Raw genomic sequence first — 18,089 nt, 5'->3', positions numbered from 1 at the left:
CTGTGGTTGACCTTAGAGGAAAAAAAAAGTACTTCCCTGTAGTAAGTGTTCTCTGATAGCAGTCTGGAGATTCTTACATCTAAACTAAACTAAACCTTAGGTTTGTATACCGCGCCATCTCCGCAAGCGCAGAGCTCGGCACGGTTTACAGAATTAGGAGGAAAGGAACTACAATGAAAGGATAAAGGAGAGGGACTAAGAAGATAAAGAGGGACAAAATATTAGAGAATGGGAGGTGATTAGATTTTTGAAAAGAGCCAAGTTTTCAAATGTTTGCGGAAGGATTGGAAGGAGCTAGAATTTCTGAGCGGGGATGAGAGGTTGTTCCAGAGTTCTGTGGTTCTAAAGGGGAGGGATGTTCCAAGTTTTCCTGCGCGGGATATACCTTTTATAGAGGGGAATGATAGTTTCCGTTTTTGGGAGGGTCTGGTGGACTGTGGATTTGAGGAATTCCAAAAGAGTGGGATCCTCACCTACATCCTCACCTACCTCCCTTTAGAGTTGAATTCTATAAGATTATTAGACTGACTGGAATCCGTGGGACAGCAGCACGGAAGTGTTGCACATACACGGTCCAACACTTTCAAAAACTTCTAGAAAGTAAACTGAGGAGCATTCTTATACAGTGTCTATTGATTATGCTCTGGTTTCAAAAATAAGAATTCTGGGATTACTTTTTGATAACAATCTCTCTTTGTTAACACACGTCAACATATTAAAAAATCTTTTGGTTTTTTTTGGGAAACTTAGACGGTTAAGAAAATATTTTGTTCCATTTACTGGACTATCGCAGGGTTACATTTTTAGACTGTCCTAAATCAATAATTTAAAAAAAAAAAAAACATCAAACCCTTCAAAATACAGCTGTAAGACACATTTTTCAATCTGAAAAAGAGTGATAGGATCACACCTTATCTACTACAGCTGCACTGTAGTGGAAGCTAGGATACATTATAAATTCTTTGATACATTGTTCAAAACTCGCTTTGGGGACACTCCAGATTATACACCTCAACTTTTTAAATACTCTAAAAAGTCAACTTTGAATTTAAGGCAAAACCATACCTTTCATTTTCCTGATATTAAAGATATAAAATACACCAGGATTTTTAATTCAACCTTGGCTTATCAAGCAGCCAAACTGTAGAAAATATCTACTTAACCTAACAAATTAACTGTGAGAATTTCAAAAAAGATCCAAAGACTTATCTGTTTGAAGAATTTATACTTTAAAAGATATGACTTTAAGATAACCTGTTCATAATGTTATATTAGCTCATTTATTTTTTGTAAAATACTGTGAACTTCCATGAGGTATTGGCGATATATAAATAAAGATTTTATTGTATTGGATGATGTCACCCATCAGTAAGAATACATATCCCTGTTGCTGTTCTCCAAGAACACCTGTTAACAGAATAAAGTAGCACTTCCAATCTTATATTACTGAAGGTGTAAGTCCTGAAGGAATACTCTTCTTTAGCACTTTACCAATAAAGAGGAATCTGTGCAGAGTCTGTGGTCATCTAAAGCAGTGTTTTTCAACCTTTTTACACCTATGGACCGGCAGAAATAAAAGAATTATTCTGTGGACCGGCATCGGTCCGTGGACCGGTGGTTGAAGAACACTGGGCTAAGTCACGGGCCAGACCCCTCCCATCTCTACCCAATCTTCACCCCAGACCCCTCCCCATAATAGTACTAATTGCACCTTGCACGTCCCGTACCTCATCTGGAAGCCTTCCCTCTGATGTCAGAGAGAAGGCTTCCGGTTCAGGCGCAGGATGCCTGTAGGAGTCCCTGCCCGTGGCTTTGTGCACTGAATGTTAGGAAGAGGGAGCTCGCTCGAAGATAATGCCGCATCGATTGCATCATGGACCGGCGGTTGAAGAACACTGTGTTGGGCCTGATGCACGTGCTGGCCCTGTGGACCGGCAGGAAATTTCTGTGGACCGGCACTGGTCCATGGACCGGTGGTTGAAGAACACTGATCTAAAGCATAGTAGGAAAGGCACATATAAAACAGAATATGGGAACAATATATTGTAGAGAAGATAGTCTGATAATTGGGACATTTTTTTAAAAAATTTCTTTTAGAGACGGGAAAGAGGTGACTCCTGTGTCAGATATCCCTGTAGAGACCCATCGAGTGATAGCGACTTGCCATTCACTGGTACAGCTGGATGATGGGACATTGGTGGGAGACCCGCTGGAGAAAGCCATGCTGACTGCTATTGACTGGACTCTTACCAAAGGTATGACGACCTCAGCTAAGCTATCTATAATTAGAAATGAAGCTTTTGAGAGGGAGTTTCTTATGTTTATAGAGTTCATGCAGCTGTGCAAAAAAGAACACTATATTATTTCCTGAGGTGTTGAAAACAAATTGCACCCTGTGCTATAACCAAAGATCATGGTAAAAAAAAGTGTGCAAACATGGGAGACCACATTGGTCAGCACACACAAATTGACATGAACTGGAGATTGTACTCCACATAAATATTATTATAAGAATAACCATACGGGGTCAGGCCAGGGGTCCATCTAGCTCAGTATCCTGTTTCCTCAGTGGCCAATCCAGGTTACAGGTACCTGATAGAAACCTTAAAAAAATAGCAATATTCCATGTTACTGAACCCAGGGCAAGAAATTGTTTCCCTGATGTCTATCTCAATAGCAGACTATGGACCTTTCTTCCTGGAACTTGTCCAAACCTTTTTTAAATCCAGCTGCGTTAACCACTGTTAGCACATTCTCTGGCAATGAGGGCAAAACACTTGATAGCACCCCTCTCGCTGCTGGACTGTTGTCTGCATCTTAGTATTACTGAGGTTTAATTAATTAAAACATGTTAGTTGTTAGGTACCATCAACTCGTGCTGGAGTCCTAGCAACTTGATAAATTGCGGATCTAAAAAGAAATGGTTTTGTGCTAGTCTGGAAAGGTCCTCCAGCATCAAACCCATGGTTATTTTCAACGTGTCCAGCCATCTGATTGCAGGTCGCCCTCTTCACCTGGTTCCTTCAATCTTCCCAAACATGATGAACTTCTCCAGTGATCGCTCTCTTCTGATGGTGTGACCAAAATAAGACAGTTGTAACTTCATCATTTGGGCTTGGAGTGATATAGCTGGTTTGATCTCTTCCAGAATCAATTTGTTAGTTCTTCTGGCGGTCCATGGCATGCCTAAATTTCTTCTCCAGCACCAAAGCTCAAATGAGTCAATCTTCTTTCTGCCTTGTTTATGTAGTGTCCAGCTTTTGCATCCGTAACAGACCACTGAGAAAATGAGTGCATGGACAAGTCTGATCTTCGTTTGGAGTGTTATCTCCTTGCCTTTGAATACTTTGTCAAGAGCCTCCCGGTTATTTGCTTCTTTGTTTACAAAAGAACCCAGGAGATTGAAATCCTTTACAACTTCTATTCTATCGCCTTCAAACTCAAAATCTTCATCATTTTCTGTGTTCATGATCTTCGTCTTATTTATGTTCAGTTCTAATCCCATGTTATGACTTTCTCAGTAGATACAGCATGTCTTCTTTGCTGCTGGTGATGAGTGTTGTATCATCTGCATAGCGCAGGTTGTTTATATTTCAGCCACTAACTTTGAAACAGACACTCTCTTCTTCCAAATTTGCTTTTCTGAAGATGGTTTCACTGTACAGGTTGAACAGGTAAGGAGACAAGATGCATATGGAAGAGGCAGAGAGGAGGCAGACAGTGGATGGAAACCAGTCAGTGTTGCCATATTCAGTTCTCACTGTAGCTTCTTGATTTTCATATAGGCTCTCTATCAGCTGAGTTATGTGTTTGTGTATTCCCATTTGCACTTGAGTTCTCCATAGTTTATTGTGATCCACTTGAGGAAATGGTCTGAAATTTGGCAACTAAGACATAATGCTAGAAATACAAGTTCATGCATTTGGACTGCAAAAACCCAAGGGAATGGTACAGTTTAGGGGATGAACTTTTGTAGACAAAAGAGGAGCAGGACTTAGCTGTGATAGTATGTTATGATCTTAAGGTGGCCAAACAGGTTGAAAAGTCAACAATGAAAGCTAGAGGGATGCTTAGGTGCATAGTGAGAGGAAAAAGGAGCTATTGATGCCCCTTTATAAGACCTCTCCTCGTATTCTTCCCTTATATGTTTCCATATCTCCAGTCCATAATTTGTCTTGTTGATATGCCTTTGGAAGTCTCTTCCCCTTGCTTTTAATATTGTAAAACGCTTAGAATTTGTGATAGGCATTTCAACAAATTTTTAAAAACTTGGTAACTTAGAATTTTTGTACAATTTTGGAGACCACACCTTCAAAAAGATATAAACAGGATGGAAATGGTCCAGAGGAAGACAACTAAAATGGTTGATAGTCTACGTTATAAGGTGTACGGGGACAGATTTAATCTCAGGATGGAAATGGTCCAGAGGAAGGCAACTAAAATGGTTGATAGTCTACGTTATAAGGTGTACGGGGACAGATTTAATCTCAATATGTATACTTTGGAGGAAAGACTTGATAGAGTTGTTTAAATAACCTACATGGCATAAATATGCACAAGGCGAGTCTCTTTCAATTGAAAGGAAACTCCAGAGTGAGAGGGCATAAGATGAAGTTAAGAGGTGATAGACTAAGGTGTAATCTAAGGACATACTTTTTTACAGAAAGGGGTGGTAGATGGGTGGAATAATCTCCTGGTAGAGTTGGTGGAGACAAAGATTGTGTCTGCATTCAGGGTCACATTATAATTCTGGGTCACATTGTTATGCTGGGGCTAAGGGGAGTATACAGTGTAAATCTGGGTCTAAGGGGAGTTCAAATTGTAATTCTGGATCTAGGAGGGGTGTACACTGTGATTCTGGGACTAGGAGAAGTACACATTGTAATTCTGGGTCCAGCGACAGAATACACACTGCAAACTGTATTATAGGAAGTCAAGCTGCTCAAGAGGGAATACCCCCACAGAGTACACACAATTCTGAGTCTGGGTTAGGCATAAACTGTAGTTCTGGGTATGGGGAGTCCGGGAAAGGTGCACGTTGCAGCTCTGGGTCTAGGAAGAGTACGAGACATGCAAATAATGCTAAAGGTGGCCTAGTTGCTATAGCAGGAATGTCCCCACTGAGACATAACAAACATACAACATGGAGGGCTATGTACGTCAACGCCCACAGTCTGGGAAACAAGATCCTGGAACTGGAAACAGAAATGATAAATGCCGACTTGGATGTGGTGGCGATATCTGAGACCTGGCTCACAGACTCCCACGGGTGGGACATGGTCATACCGGGTTACAACTTGCTTCGCCGGGACAGGGAGGGCAAAATGGGAGGAGGTGTAGCATTATATACTAAAGATGACATTAAAGTCACCAGAATCACAGATGTACGGTACACTGGGGAATCCCTTTGGGTAAATTTGGCCAGAGGGAAGGACAAATGCCTGTATCTTGGCGTAGTATACAGACCCCCAAGACAACAGGATGACCAAGATATGGAATTAATCGGAGATATAGAGAATATCACCTTGCGTGGGGACACAGTATTGTTAGGTGACTTCAACATGCCTGATGTGGATTGGGTCACGCTTTCCTCTGCTTCATGCAGCAGCAGGAGGCTATTAAATTCCTTGAAGGGAGCAAGACTAAGGCAACTAGTGTTGGAACCAACAAGGGATCAGGCAATCCTAGACCTGATACTTACCAATGGAGAAAGTGTCACAGAGGTCTCGGTGGGCGACACATTGGCCTCCAGCGACCACAACATGGTATGGTTCAATCTCAGAAAAGGTTTCACTAAATCTACCACACTGACCAAGGTCCTTAAATTCAAGGACACAAACTTCAAAGAAATGGGAGACTTCGTTCACCAGGTGCTACAAAGCCAAACAGAAACCGATAACGTGGAAGAAATGTGGTCAACTATGAAAGCCACCATACAGGAAGCAACAAACCGCTATGTTAAATCGGTAAGTAAACGGAGTAGGAACAATAAGCCACAATGGTTCTCTACGGAGATCTCGGACCTCATCAAGGAGAAAAAAAAAGCATTCATCCCTTACAAACAATCAGGGAAACAGGACTCCAGGGAAATCTATCTGACCAAGTCAAAAACAGTCAAAACAGCAGTTAGGGAGGCCAAATTCCGAATGGAGAAGTCTTTAGCAAGGAACATAAAGAGAGGAGATAAATCCTTTTTCAGGTATATCAGTGACAGGAACAAGAACTCAGGTGGGATAGTACGCCTCAGGAAACCAGGGGGAGACTATGCAGAAACGGACTCTGAGAAAGCCCAACTGTTAAATGAATACTTCTGCTCAGTCTTCACCCGCGAGGCGCCGGGACTTGGTCCTCAGCTGCAGACAAGGGTTGACTCAGCTGATCCATTTAGTAATTTCGAGTTTACGCCCAGCAGTGTCTACTGCGAGCTGTCAAAGCTCAAGGTTAACAAGGCAATGGGGCCTGACAACCTACACCCCAGGGTGCTCAGGGAGTTGTGTGATGTCTTGGCGGAACCGCTATCCGCACTCTTCAATCTCTCCCTTAGTACAGGTGACGTCCCGTTGGACTGGAAAATGGCTAACGTCATCCCACTCCATAAGAAAGGCTCCAAGATGGAAACAGCAAACTACAGACCGGTGAGTCTCACATCAATAGTGAGCAAACTAATGGAAACTCTAATCAAATGCCAATTGGATACGATCATGAACGAGGAGAATCTACGTGATCCCCGTCAACATGGATTTACTAAGGGGAGATCCTGCCAATCCAACCTGATCGGCTTCTTTGACTGGGTGACGAGAAAGCTGGATGTTGGGGAGTCCCTGGACATCGTATACCTGGACTTCAGCAAGGCATTCGATAGCGTACCACACCGCAGGTTGCTGAGCAAAATGAGTTCTATAGGATTGGGCGACACGCTGACGAAATGGATTGGGAACTGGCTTGAGGGTAGGCTTCAGAGGGTAATGGTGAATGGCACCCCCTCCGAAACGACGGAGGTGATCAGTGGAGTGCCACAGGGCTCCGTCCTGGGCCCGATCCTGTTCAACATCTACATAAGAGACTTGGCAGAAGGTCTCCGAGGTAAAATAACATTATTCGCTGATGACGCCAAACTAAGCAATGTAGTGGCCAAGAGTACAACAGACAAAAACTCAATGCCCGACAACATGATGCACGACCTACTACTACTGGAGCGCTGGTCTAGGTCCTGGCAACTCAGCTTCAATGCCAAAAAATGCAAAGTCATGCACCTAGGCAGCCATAATCCATGCAAGACTTACACCCTAAATGGCGAGATCCTAACAAGAACTGAAGCAGAGCGTGACCTAGGGGTGATCGTCAGTGAGGACATGAAGGCTGCCAATCAAGTGGAGCAAGCTTCCTCCAAAGCAAGGCAAATCATAGGTTGCATACGCAGGAGTTTCATCAGCCGTAAGCTTGAAGTCATTATGCCATTGTATAGATCCATGGTGAGACCACACCTGGAGTACTGTGTGCAATTTTGGAGGCCGCATTACCGAAAAGATGTGCTGAGACTAGAGTCGGTGCAGAGAATGGCAACCCGGATGATCGCGGGTCTCAAGGATCTCCCTTACGAGGAAAGGCTGGATAAGTTACAGCTCTACTCACTCGAGGAACGCAGAGAGAGGGGAGACATGATCGAGACGTTCAAGTATCTCACGGGTCGCATCGAAGTGGAAGAAGATATCTTCCTTCTCATGGGTCCCACGGCAACCAGGGGGCACCCGTGGAAAATCAGGGGAGGGAAACTGCACAGTGACACCAGGAAATTCTTTTTCACTGAGAGAGTGGTTGATCGCTGGAATAATCTTCCACTTCAGGTCACTGAGGCCAGCAGCGTGCCTGATTTTAAGGCCAAATGGGATAGATACGTGGGATCTATTCACTGAGTTAGGTGGGGAAGGGTCATTGCGGTGGGCAGACTGGATGGGCCGTGGCCCTTATCTGCCGTCTATTTCTATGTTTCTATGTAATTAGAGAATGAGACGAGTTCTGTCCGTGTCTCTGCCCCATCCCTGCAAGCCTTGTACTCATCCGCACAAGCCACCTATAACTTGTAAACCGCTTTGCTGTGCTAGATGGCTCATAGGGTAGTATGTAATGGAATAAAGTAGATTGGGGATTTTTTTAGGTCACTTTCTATTTTGGGTACAAATCATAGTATTATCTCTAAAAATACAAAACTTTGTTACTAACCTTTGTGCCTTATCATTTCTAAAAATATTGGAACAGGCCCCAGAACTGATCCCTGATATTCCAAGTAAAGATAGTTACTAGTGTAATGAGTTCATTTAGCATTGCTTCTTGCTGTCTACCATGTAACTAATTTTTAACCTGCTAATCTACCTTTGGACTCACCCCTAGACTACTCATTTTTTAATGTATGGTGGGTTTTTTTTCCTTTTACTGTGAACTGTCGGTGTCGGATAGTTGCAAATGTTTTACTGATATCTAAGTAGCTGCTTTAAGTGTTACTAACAGAAAGGGAAGCAGCTGTAACTACTGAATTTCTTTATGTGCTTATTTTTAGATGAGAGAGAACAATTGCCGTATAAAATGGGAATTATAATAATTTAAAAAAAATTTGGGGGCCATTGATAACATATTGTAATGATTAGACACCTTTTTTTTTAAATTTATTTATTCTTTTTCAAACTTACATCAAGTGCACAAAAAGAACAACATGAAATACTATCATATAACACTTGAACATCATACATTATATTCTTAATATGTAAATTAATTAAAAACCCTCCCCCCTCCCATCTTTCAATACAATCATTAAAACTATCATATTCCTTCAAAATTTCAATTTTGCTACATCTTATCTTCCAATCCCCCCACCCCCCTATGTATATTATCAAAGAAAAATGATGCCTATTCACTACAAAAATCAACCATCGGTCTCCATATCTTTAAAAAATTTTTATAACTTCCTTTCTGTATTGCAATTGCTCTTTCCATCTTGTAAATATGACACGGGGAATTCCACCAAAACGTATAATTGAGATTACTATAATTTTTCCAGTTGTTAGTAATATGTTGCATAGCAACACCCGTCATTATCATCAAAAGCTTATTGTTATGTGCTGATAACCTTTTTACACTTAAAGTGTAATTATAATAATGGGAAAGGGGGATATATTGCTATATTATTGGTTTAATTATTATTTCGAACACATTACATGTACGATATGTTTGGTTTACAATAATTGTGGAAAGGGAGGGTGCGGGAGGGGCTTAAAATATGTATTGAAATAATAATAGGAAAGAATTTCAAGTGATGTATATGATTCAATTGATGTAATATTGTACACTTGTAAGATGAAAAAATGAATAAAGAAATGGGGAAAAAAAGAAAGAAAGGGAAACAGCTGTAACTACTGAATTTCTTTCTGTGCTTGTTTTTAGATGAGAAAGTATTTCCTAGAAGTATTAAAACTCAGGGGCTGAAGATACATCAACGTTTCCATTTTGCCAGTGCCCTGAAAAGAATGTCAGTCTTGGCGTCCTACGAGAAGGCAGGCTCTATGGACTTGTGTTGTGTTGCTGCTGTAAAGGGAGCCCCGGAAACACTGCACAAAATGGTAGTTCCTACAGCAAGTAAACTTCTTTTCAAATATGATATTAAATTAAAAATTCTGACGCTGCTTTTAGTTTAATTCCATGTTAATATATACTTAACAGTAATATTAAACAAAATTCAAGCATCCTAATAGTTCATAGATTAGAAAATTACCAGTAAGATGGACTGTCAAAAATTGTTTTTTGAATTGGTTTTCGATTAAGAAATGTAAACAAAAAAATCTTTTATATTTTTTCAGTTCCAAAATTTTTTATTGAAATTTTATATATACAGTGGTACCTCGGTTTACGAGTGCACCGGTTTGCGAGTGTTTTGCAAGACGAGCAAAACATTTGCAAAATCGGTGCCTCGGAAACCGAGCATGGCTCGATTTACGAGCAACCCCCCCCCCCCCCCGGCAATCCGGCACCCCCCGCCACGATCCGACCCCCCCCCCCCGACACAATTGGGCACCCCCCTGCCGCTTCTTACCCTCATCTGGGAACTCTTGAAGATCGGCCTTCTCGTCTGCTGGGCTTTGAGCATCTGAGCATGCTCAAGGCCTGCGAGTTCACGTTCTGCGGTTTACAATAGATTAAGCGAGGTACAAATTGATTGAATTTAAGAGGAAGGAAGAGGAGATTTTAATAGGACCGGAAATGCGTTGTTGAGGAGAAAGAGATTAATAGGACAGAGGAATCACTATGGAGGAGAAAGAAGATGAGTGGGTCAGTTGTCTAGATACTTTAGGAACAGTTGAGTTTTTAGACGTTTTCTGAATTTCTAAATGAAGGAAAGGAGAGTTTAACCCTTTCAGGACCAAGGGACATATTTGTCCCATAACTTTAAAATCCTATAAATTTTGATTGGGATAGTCTACAGTTCTAAATTTGATATGTACGGATTCCATATGATACTGCCTTTATGTAAACAAACTGGTTCCGACATTCATTCATTAGCGTCGTTGCTAGATTGACGAGAAGATTCACTTGCCACACTGTCCATAAGCCAGAAGTGTGATTTTTTTAAATAAAAATAATGATATTTCACAAAAAAAATCAATTTTTTGGCATCTGCAAGCCCTTTTTACCATAAAAATGTCGTCAAAACCACAAAAATTGGCCTACGATCCTTATGGTCCTGAAAGGGTTAAGGGCTCCTTTTACGAAGGCGCGTTAAGGCCTCAACGGGCGGAATAGCGCACGCTAAAATGCCGCTCGCACTAGCCGCTACCGCCTCCTCTTGAGCAGGCGGTAGTTTTTTGTCTAGCGCGCGCGCGCTAAAAACACTAGCGCCCCTTCATAAAAGGAGCCCTAAATCTTTGAGTACATCTAGCGAGTTGAGCTCTATGAAAATTCCAGGAAAGAGGAACGAGAGGAGCGATAAATCCAAACAAGATCTTAAAGGCGATACAGCTAACATTTAAAATGGATTCTGCAATGAACAGGAAGCCAGTGTAATTTTTTTACGTAATGGGAGACACATGGCCATATTTGCTTTTCCCGAAAATGTTTCCTTCGCTGTCCCAGATACCAGCTCAAGACACTATTTACGAACCTGCATTTTCTTCTCTTTTGGGTCTGTGGCAGGCAGAAGTTTGGTGTCAGTGCAGTGTCTCTCAAACCTTTTCAGCTCTGGCACACTAAACAGAGCAAATGGGCTTTTACTAAGCTGCGTTAGTGTTTTTAGCGCACGCGGCAGATTAGTGCACGCTAACCCCAGCGTCTAAAGCGTGTAGCAATTTAGCGCGTTAATGCCCTAACGCAGCTTAGTAAAAGGAGCCCTAAATGGAGCAAATGTTTTTCACTGCACATTATAATTGAAATTATAAAATTGCAAAACCAACAAAAAATTTAAGTTGAGAGTTATTTATTTCAAGCTCTTTAAGCTATGTATGGGTAATTGTAGTAATGGTGAAACTAAAGTAGATAGAATAGAATTGCTAATCAATGCAATGGATGTGCTTGTGTTTGAGTGTGAATTAGCTCAAAACGCGGCTCGATAGTCAACAAGCAAACACACATTTCATCATCTACATCAGGGGTATCAAAGTCCCTACTCGAGGTCTGCAGTTCAAGTCAGGTTCTCAGGATTTCCCCAATGAATATGTATGAGATCTATTTGCATGCACTGCTTTCATTGTATGCTAATAGATCTCATGCATATTCATTGGGGAAATCCTGTAAACCTAACTGGATTGCGGCCAACGAGGAGGGACTTTGACACCCCTGATCTACATTTTCCTGTATGGTTCTATTCCCTTATGAAAATGTTGGTTGGGTGGTTTTTTTTTCTAATGCTGTATTGATTTTGATTGATTATAGATGCATATGTGATTAATATTATTTGTATAGATACTGTATTGCATTTTTGTTAGCTTTAGAAACTCAATAAAGATTTAAAAAATAAAATAAAATTTAATTTCTGTCAGTGCTAAAAATCCAAGTGTGCAAAGATAAGTTCCATAAAGTAACAAAGCCTTGATTGCTTTGTTGCTCAAGTTAGGATAACTACTGCATAAAAACTAAAAATACATGCCTTTAGTTTTCAAGGACCAGTCGCGTCAAAGAATGATGCTTGTCTGGGCGATTGTATCCTTACGCAGACGTTCATAACATTGACAGACTCTTGTGTATGCGATACATATGTCATCTATTCTAGTGTATGCTTATGAACGGAATTTTTAAAATGAAAAGTAAAATTCTGGAATCTCTTGTGGCACACCCGGATTCTCTTCAGGGCACACTGCAGTGCTTTGGCAAACAGTTTGAGAGACACTGTGTTAGTGACTCTGACTAGGGTACTGACAGGATAGATTAAGAACTGTAGTGTGGAAGAGGAGATAAAGAGGGCTGTTCACTTTTTTTTGTTTTTTCACTTGAGGGATGTTCACTGTCCTGGGAAGAAATTCCATATACAGTGGAACCTTGGTTTACGAGCATAATTCGTTCCAGAAGCATGCTCGTAAACCAAATTGCTCGTATATCAAAGCAACTTTACCCATAGGAAGTAAGGGAAACTGCTTTGATTGGTTCCACCTCCCCCCCCCCCGAGGCTACCGGCACTGCTCCATTCTCCCCCCCCCCCCGGCTCGCGTTGCCCCCCCTCCACCGCGATCCTACTTCCCCCCCCCCGAGCAGTCAATGACACCCTTTACTCGACTTGGCACCAGTGCTGGTGCCCGAAGATCCTCCCTCTTCTGGCGCGGCTGGGCGGTGCGTCGGAGATCCTCCTTCTTCTGGGCTGGGCTGTACTGGCTTTGAGCATTTGCGCATGCTCAAGGCCTTCTGGTCTCACTCTCAATCTCGGAGAGAGCGAGACCAGAAGGCTTTGAGCATGCGCAAATGCTCAAAGCCAGTACAGCCCAAACCAAGCCAAGAAGAAGGAGGATCTCCGACGCACCGCCCAGCCCAGGCCGCGCCAGAAGAGGGAGGATCTTCGGGCAACGGCACTGGTGCCAAGTTGGGTAAAGGGTGTCATTGACTGCTCGGGGGGGGGGAAGAGTAGGATCGCGATGGAGGGGGGCAATGCGAGCGGGGGGGTGGGGGGGATGCCGGATCGCTGGGGGGGATGCCGGATAGCGGGGGTAGGGCGCTCATACAGCGAGGCAAGCTCGGTTTACGAGGCACCAAGTTTGCGAATGTTTTGCTCGTCTTGCAAAACACTCGCAAACTGGTGCACTCGTAAACCGAGGTACCACTGTATTATATATTATGTGCACATCCAGGGGGAGGGAGGGAGGGTGGATTTATTTTTAAATGATTCTCTGAATTCTTGTAAAATTAATGTATTGGTTTATTTATTAGTGCTTATTATCTCTTATGGATATGAAATGTATATCATAATGAGCTTTTTGAAGATTTGATTATTAAATTAAAAATTTATAATAGTTATGGGATAGGGTGGGGGGAGGGATATAGATTGATTTGTTTCTTGAAAGAGTATTAAGTGATATCTTAAATATAAAATGTATTTAATTTGTATTGCACTTATTGAAAATATTGAAAATGAATAAAGAATTAAAACAAAAAAAAACTGTAGTGTGGAAGAGGAGATAAAGAGGGCTGTTCGCTTTTTTTTTTTTCTTTTCACTTGAGGGATGTTCACTTTCCTGGGAAGAAATTCCATGTATGGAACAGGGGAGAAGATGGGTTTGGTGCAGATGTTTGTAGGGGATGTATTTTGTTCTTGGTGAGTAAAACCTGCAGGCGTTTTTCAAACCCTATGAATCTATTTTTAGTTCTCCCAGCATCCAGAGAACTACAACACGGTTCACACTGAGATCTCCCGTGAGGGCGCCAGAGTGCTAGCCCTAGGATACAAAGAGTTGGGACACATGTCTCACCAACAGGTATGTTTACTAATACTGTTCTAGTTTTATTTTAATAAATATATATTGATTTTGCCTTCTACCTCAAGGTGTAAGACGACAAATGTTTAAAGAGAAAAAAAAAACTTATGCACATCAGTACATCATGACCATCTTTTTTTTTTTTTTTTTAATTCTTTATTCATTTTCCATTCTTACAAGTGAATTATACATAATATCACAAATTTCAAATGACACTTGTAATTACATTCAAAAATTCTTATACAATAAAATAACTATCACTTATTCTCCAAAATTCTTATACCAATTAATCGATACCCCCACCCTAACCCATCCCTTTCCCCATCCCTTATATTCTTTCCATGTGCTAAGATATCTGATCATTAGAATAATTAGTCAATGGTCTCCATATTTTCTTAAAATTATGATAACTCCCTTATTGTAACGCAAATGCCTTTTCCATCTTATAAATGTGGCAAACTGAATTCCACCAGAATATATAATTTAATTTCGTATAGTCTTTCCAGTTTTGAGTAATTTGTTGCATGGCGACCCCTGTCAATATAAACAATAACATTATTTTTTGCGGAAATTGGACTCTGAGTTCTCATCGCTGTACCAAATAAAATAGTATCATATGAGAGTCCTACATGATTTTCTAATAATTTATTAATTTGGGGCCAAATTAGTTTCCAGAAAGCATTTATACAGGGACAAAAAAAAATCAAGTGATCTAACGTCCCTACTTCTAATCTACAATGCCAGCATCTATTGGATCTACTGCTATCTAATTTTTGTAAACGTGTAGGGGTCCATAAAACACGATGTAACAGAAATAACCACCTTTGACTCATAGATGCTGATTTTGTAGACCTTAACCTTCAGGACCAAAACATCCTGACCATCTTAATGAGTAACAGGGAAACTAGTACTGCCTTGAAATAATGCTGTATCAATCAGAAGTCTAATCTTGCTCTTGGACATCTAACCAACAGGGAGAGTAGTGTTACCCAAGGATACTTCGACTACAGACTAGGGTGTTATCTTCGACTACAGGCTACAAAACCTTCAGGAGAGATGTTAAAACCATACTCTTCAAAAAACACATAAAACCTATCCAGCACAACCAATCCCAACCCAATATCCCAAATCTATTAGATCTCTCTAATACTCTTTTATCTACCAAACGTTATCTAAAACCCATAATTTCACCCTATTCTTATCTCCTAAAGACCTCCACTTCCCTTTGATAACTCTTTACCCAACGTTTATTACCTTAAAAAAATTCTATGTCATCGCTTATTTTATTCCTTTTAATTTGAATGTAATTCTTGTTTTTAGTTTGAATGTAATCCGGCTTGAACCACAAGGTAATGGCGGAATAGAAATCACTAATGTAATGTAATACTTAACCAACAGGCAATTTAGTGTGTATTGAATTTAGAGTTTAATTTGATTACTTGCCTTTCCATATCGGAGCTCAAATCTGTTGTCCAAAAGGGTTTGCTCTCTAAGTTTTGTACTTGAGGCAATGAAGAGTGACGTGACTTGCACAGAATCAGAAAGAGTATCAGTGGGGTTCTCTGAGGACAAGCTGGATATAATAGCCTTACTTGTGAGTGATGTCCTCTGATGGAGTACTCGCGGGAATGCTTTCCAGCTTGTTTGCAATAACTTTTTAGTACATGGCACCACACATGCATGCATGTCTTCCTGCCTGCTGCCGTTGTGTAAGACTTATGCCCTAATTCACAAAAGGTTTCCTGGTACAGGGTCAGTGGTCCCTATCCTAGAGAAGGTGATCAATAAATCGCCTGGAGCTTTGGGCGGTTCGGCTGTCTCTTCTGCACATCGAGCGTCTTCTCTGGAATCAGGCGGTGCCAGTCTTCTCGGACAATGCCAAGGCAATGGCTTATGTCAGTCACCAGGGGGGGCACTAGGGACGTGTCTCTGCGCAAGGAAGTTCAGCTTCTCTTTCAGTGGGCAGAAAACGACTTTGTGGTGGCAGGAGTGGACAACGTCCAGGCAGATTATCTCAGCCATCAGACTCTGGATCCAGGGGAATGGTCCCTGTCCCAGAGAGCATGCAGCTGCATAGTGGAACGGGGTTGTTCAACGTTCAACCTCATGACGTTGGCGGTCAACAAGAAAGCGGAACAGTTCTTCATCCTCCATCGCAAGCCAGGAAGTGAAAGCTTAAACGCGCTGATACAGCCCTGGCAGCTGGAGGGTATGGCTTCCTCTGTGGCTCATGATAGGCCATCTGCTGAGATGGATCAAGGCACACAGAAGTTGGGTGATTCTTATAGCGCCCTTCTGACCAAGGTGACCATGGTTTGCCGACCTGGTTCATCTGCAGCAGGATCAGGGACTCGGACTTCCCTGCCATCCTCATCTGCTTACGATTGCGCTTTGGTCTTACAGCCTGGCTATTGAGCATGCGGCTTAGTCCAAAGAGGCTATTATTTGGGCATCCGTAGGGGTTTTGTCAGCAGAAAACCTGAAGTCATAATGCCACTGTACAGATCCATGGTGAGACCTCATCTCGAGTATTGTGTTCAATTCTGGAGACCACACTACCGGAAAGATGTGTTGAGAATTGAGTCGGTTCAGCGAATGGCTACCAGGATGGTCTTGGGGTTCAAGGATCTCACGTATGAAGAAAGGTTAAAAAAACTGCGGATATGCTCACTGGAGGAGCGAAGAGAGAGGGGGGACATGATTGAGACCTTTAAATATATCACGGGGCGTATAGAGGTGAAAGATGATATCTTCAGTCTTACAGGGCCCTCGGTAACCAGAGGACACTCGCTGAAAATCAGGGGAGGGAAATTTCAAGGTGATGCTAGGAAGTACTTCTTCACCGAAAGGGTGGTCGATCATTGGAACGAGCTGCCTCAGCAGGTGATTGAGGCCAACAGAGTGTCAGATTTTAAGAGAAAATGGGATATTCAAGTGGGATCTATAGGGTAGTAAAAGTCAGGGAGTGGGTCATTGGTATGGGCAGACTCGATGGGCTATGGCCCTTTTCTGCCGTCAATTTCTATGTTTCTATGATGACTTCTTTTGCTGCGCAAGAGAGTAGCTAACTGTGGCAGCCTATGCAATGGCTTGGAGATGTTATCAATTGTGGTGCATTCTAGTGTTCCTTCAGGATGGGCTGGAAAGGGGCCTGGCCAATGGCTCTGAGGGTTCGGATCGCCATTCTCTCTTGTTTGGGTCCTAAACCTCTAAGAGGCTCTTTGCCTGCTTACCCAGACCTTGTCCGGTTTCTTAGGGGCTCTTTGGGGCTTTGGCCTCTACTGCGACTACCCTGTCTGATTTGGCATCTCAATCTAGTTTTTCAATTGCTGGCTCATCCATCCTATGAGTATCTGGAGCAAGTATCTTAATGGACCTGGTGGTCATAATTTCAGCCCGCAGGATTTTCGAGCTTCAGGCTTTTTCCTGCAGAGATCCTTTTCTTAGGATTATGGATTCCAGCATTTTTCTGCGCACTGTTCCCTCTTTTCTTCCAAACGTGGTCTCCAATTTCTACATTTACCAGGAGGTCCAACAACCTACTTTCATTCCCTCCAGTTCCAGAGTGCAGGAACATGTGTTGCGATCACTGGATGTAGGCAGGCTTTTGTTGCGGTACTTGGAGGTCATGATGAGTTTCAGATTTTCAACCATCTGTTCGTTCTTGTAGGCCCTTTCGATAAGGGCAAGCCGGCTTTGATAGCCACATCACAGCTGGAAATAAGCCCCCTGTTTTTGTGAGGGCTCCATTTTACTAGAGGTGTTTCTTCTTCTTGGGATAGTTGTTGGCTATCTCTCTGGAGGAGATTTGCAGATCTGCTATCTGGTTCTCCTTGCATACTTTTACCAAGTTTTATAGGATCGAAATGGTGGCCAAGCAGGATGCTGCTTTTGGTTCCTCTGTTTTGGCAGCAGGCTCATCAGTCCCACCCTGATTCTGCAGGACTGCTCTGCTATGTCCCACTTGTCCAGGGATAGAGCGGGATTGTACAAGAACAAAAGATTAGGAGGAAGATTCTCAAAACTTCATGATAAAATTAGATGGGCTGCTACCAAGGTCGCTATTGTAATGATTTAAAAAAGGCGAGTCATTCTGAAAAGATCCCACATGCAAATGAGGTTTGCGGATGTTCACGTAGGCTTGCTAAA

General features: G+C 42.1%; 2 protein-coding genes across 2 annotated transcripts in view; one reads left to right on the top strand and one right to left on the bottom strand.

The window, feature by feature from the left end:
* The window catches only part of LOC117346462 (cytochrome P450 4F22-like), a 177,421-nt gene that overhangs the window by 28,367 nt on the left and 130,965 nt on the right, over positions 1-18,089 (bottom strand). The window lies entirely within an intron of this gene.
* Positions 1-18,089, top strand: part of ATP13A1 (ATPase 13A1) — a 149,078-nt gene that overhangs the window by 79,419 nt on the left and 51,570 nt on the right. Inside the window, exons 13-15 of the mRNA XM_033916037.1 lie at positions 2,098-2,255; positions 9,436-9,611; positions 13,830-13,940. Coding sequence (XP_033771928.1) covers positions 2,098-2,255; positions 9,436-9,611; positions 13,830-13,940 — 445 coding nt within the window. The remainder of the gene's footprint in view (positions 1-2,097; positions 2,256-9,435; positions 9,612-13,829; positions 13,941-18,089) is intronic.

This window comes from Geotrypetes seraphini, chromosome 12, assembly GCF_902459505.1.
Source record: "Geotrypetes seraphini chromosome 12, aGeoSer1.1, whole genome shotgun sequence".
Taxonomy (NCBI): domain Eukaryota; kingdom Metazoa; phylum Chordata; class Amphibia; order Gymnophiona; family Dermophiidae; genus Geotrypetes; species Geotrypetes seraphini.
This window is presented reverse-complemented; position numbering and strand designations above follow the sequence as displayed.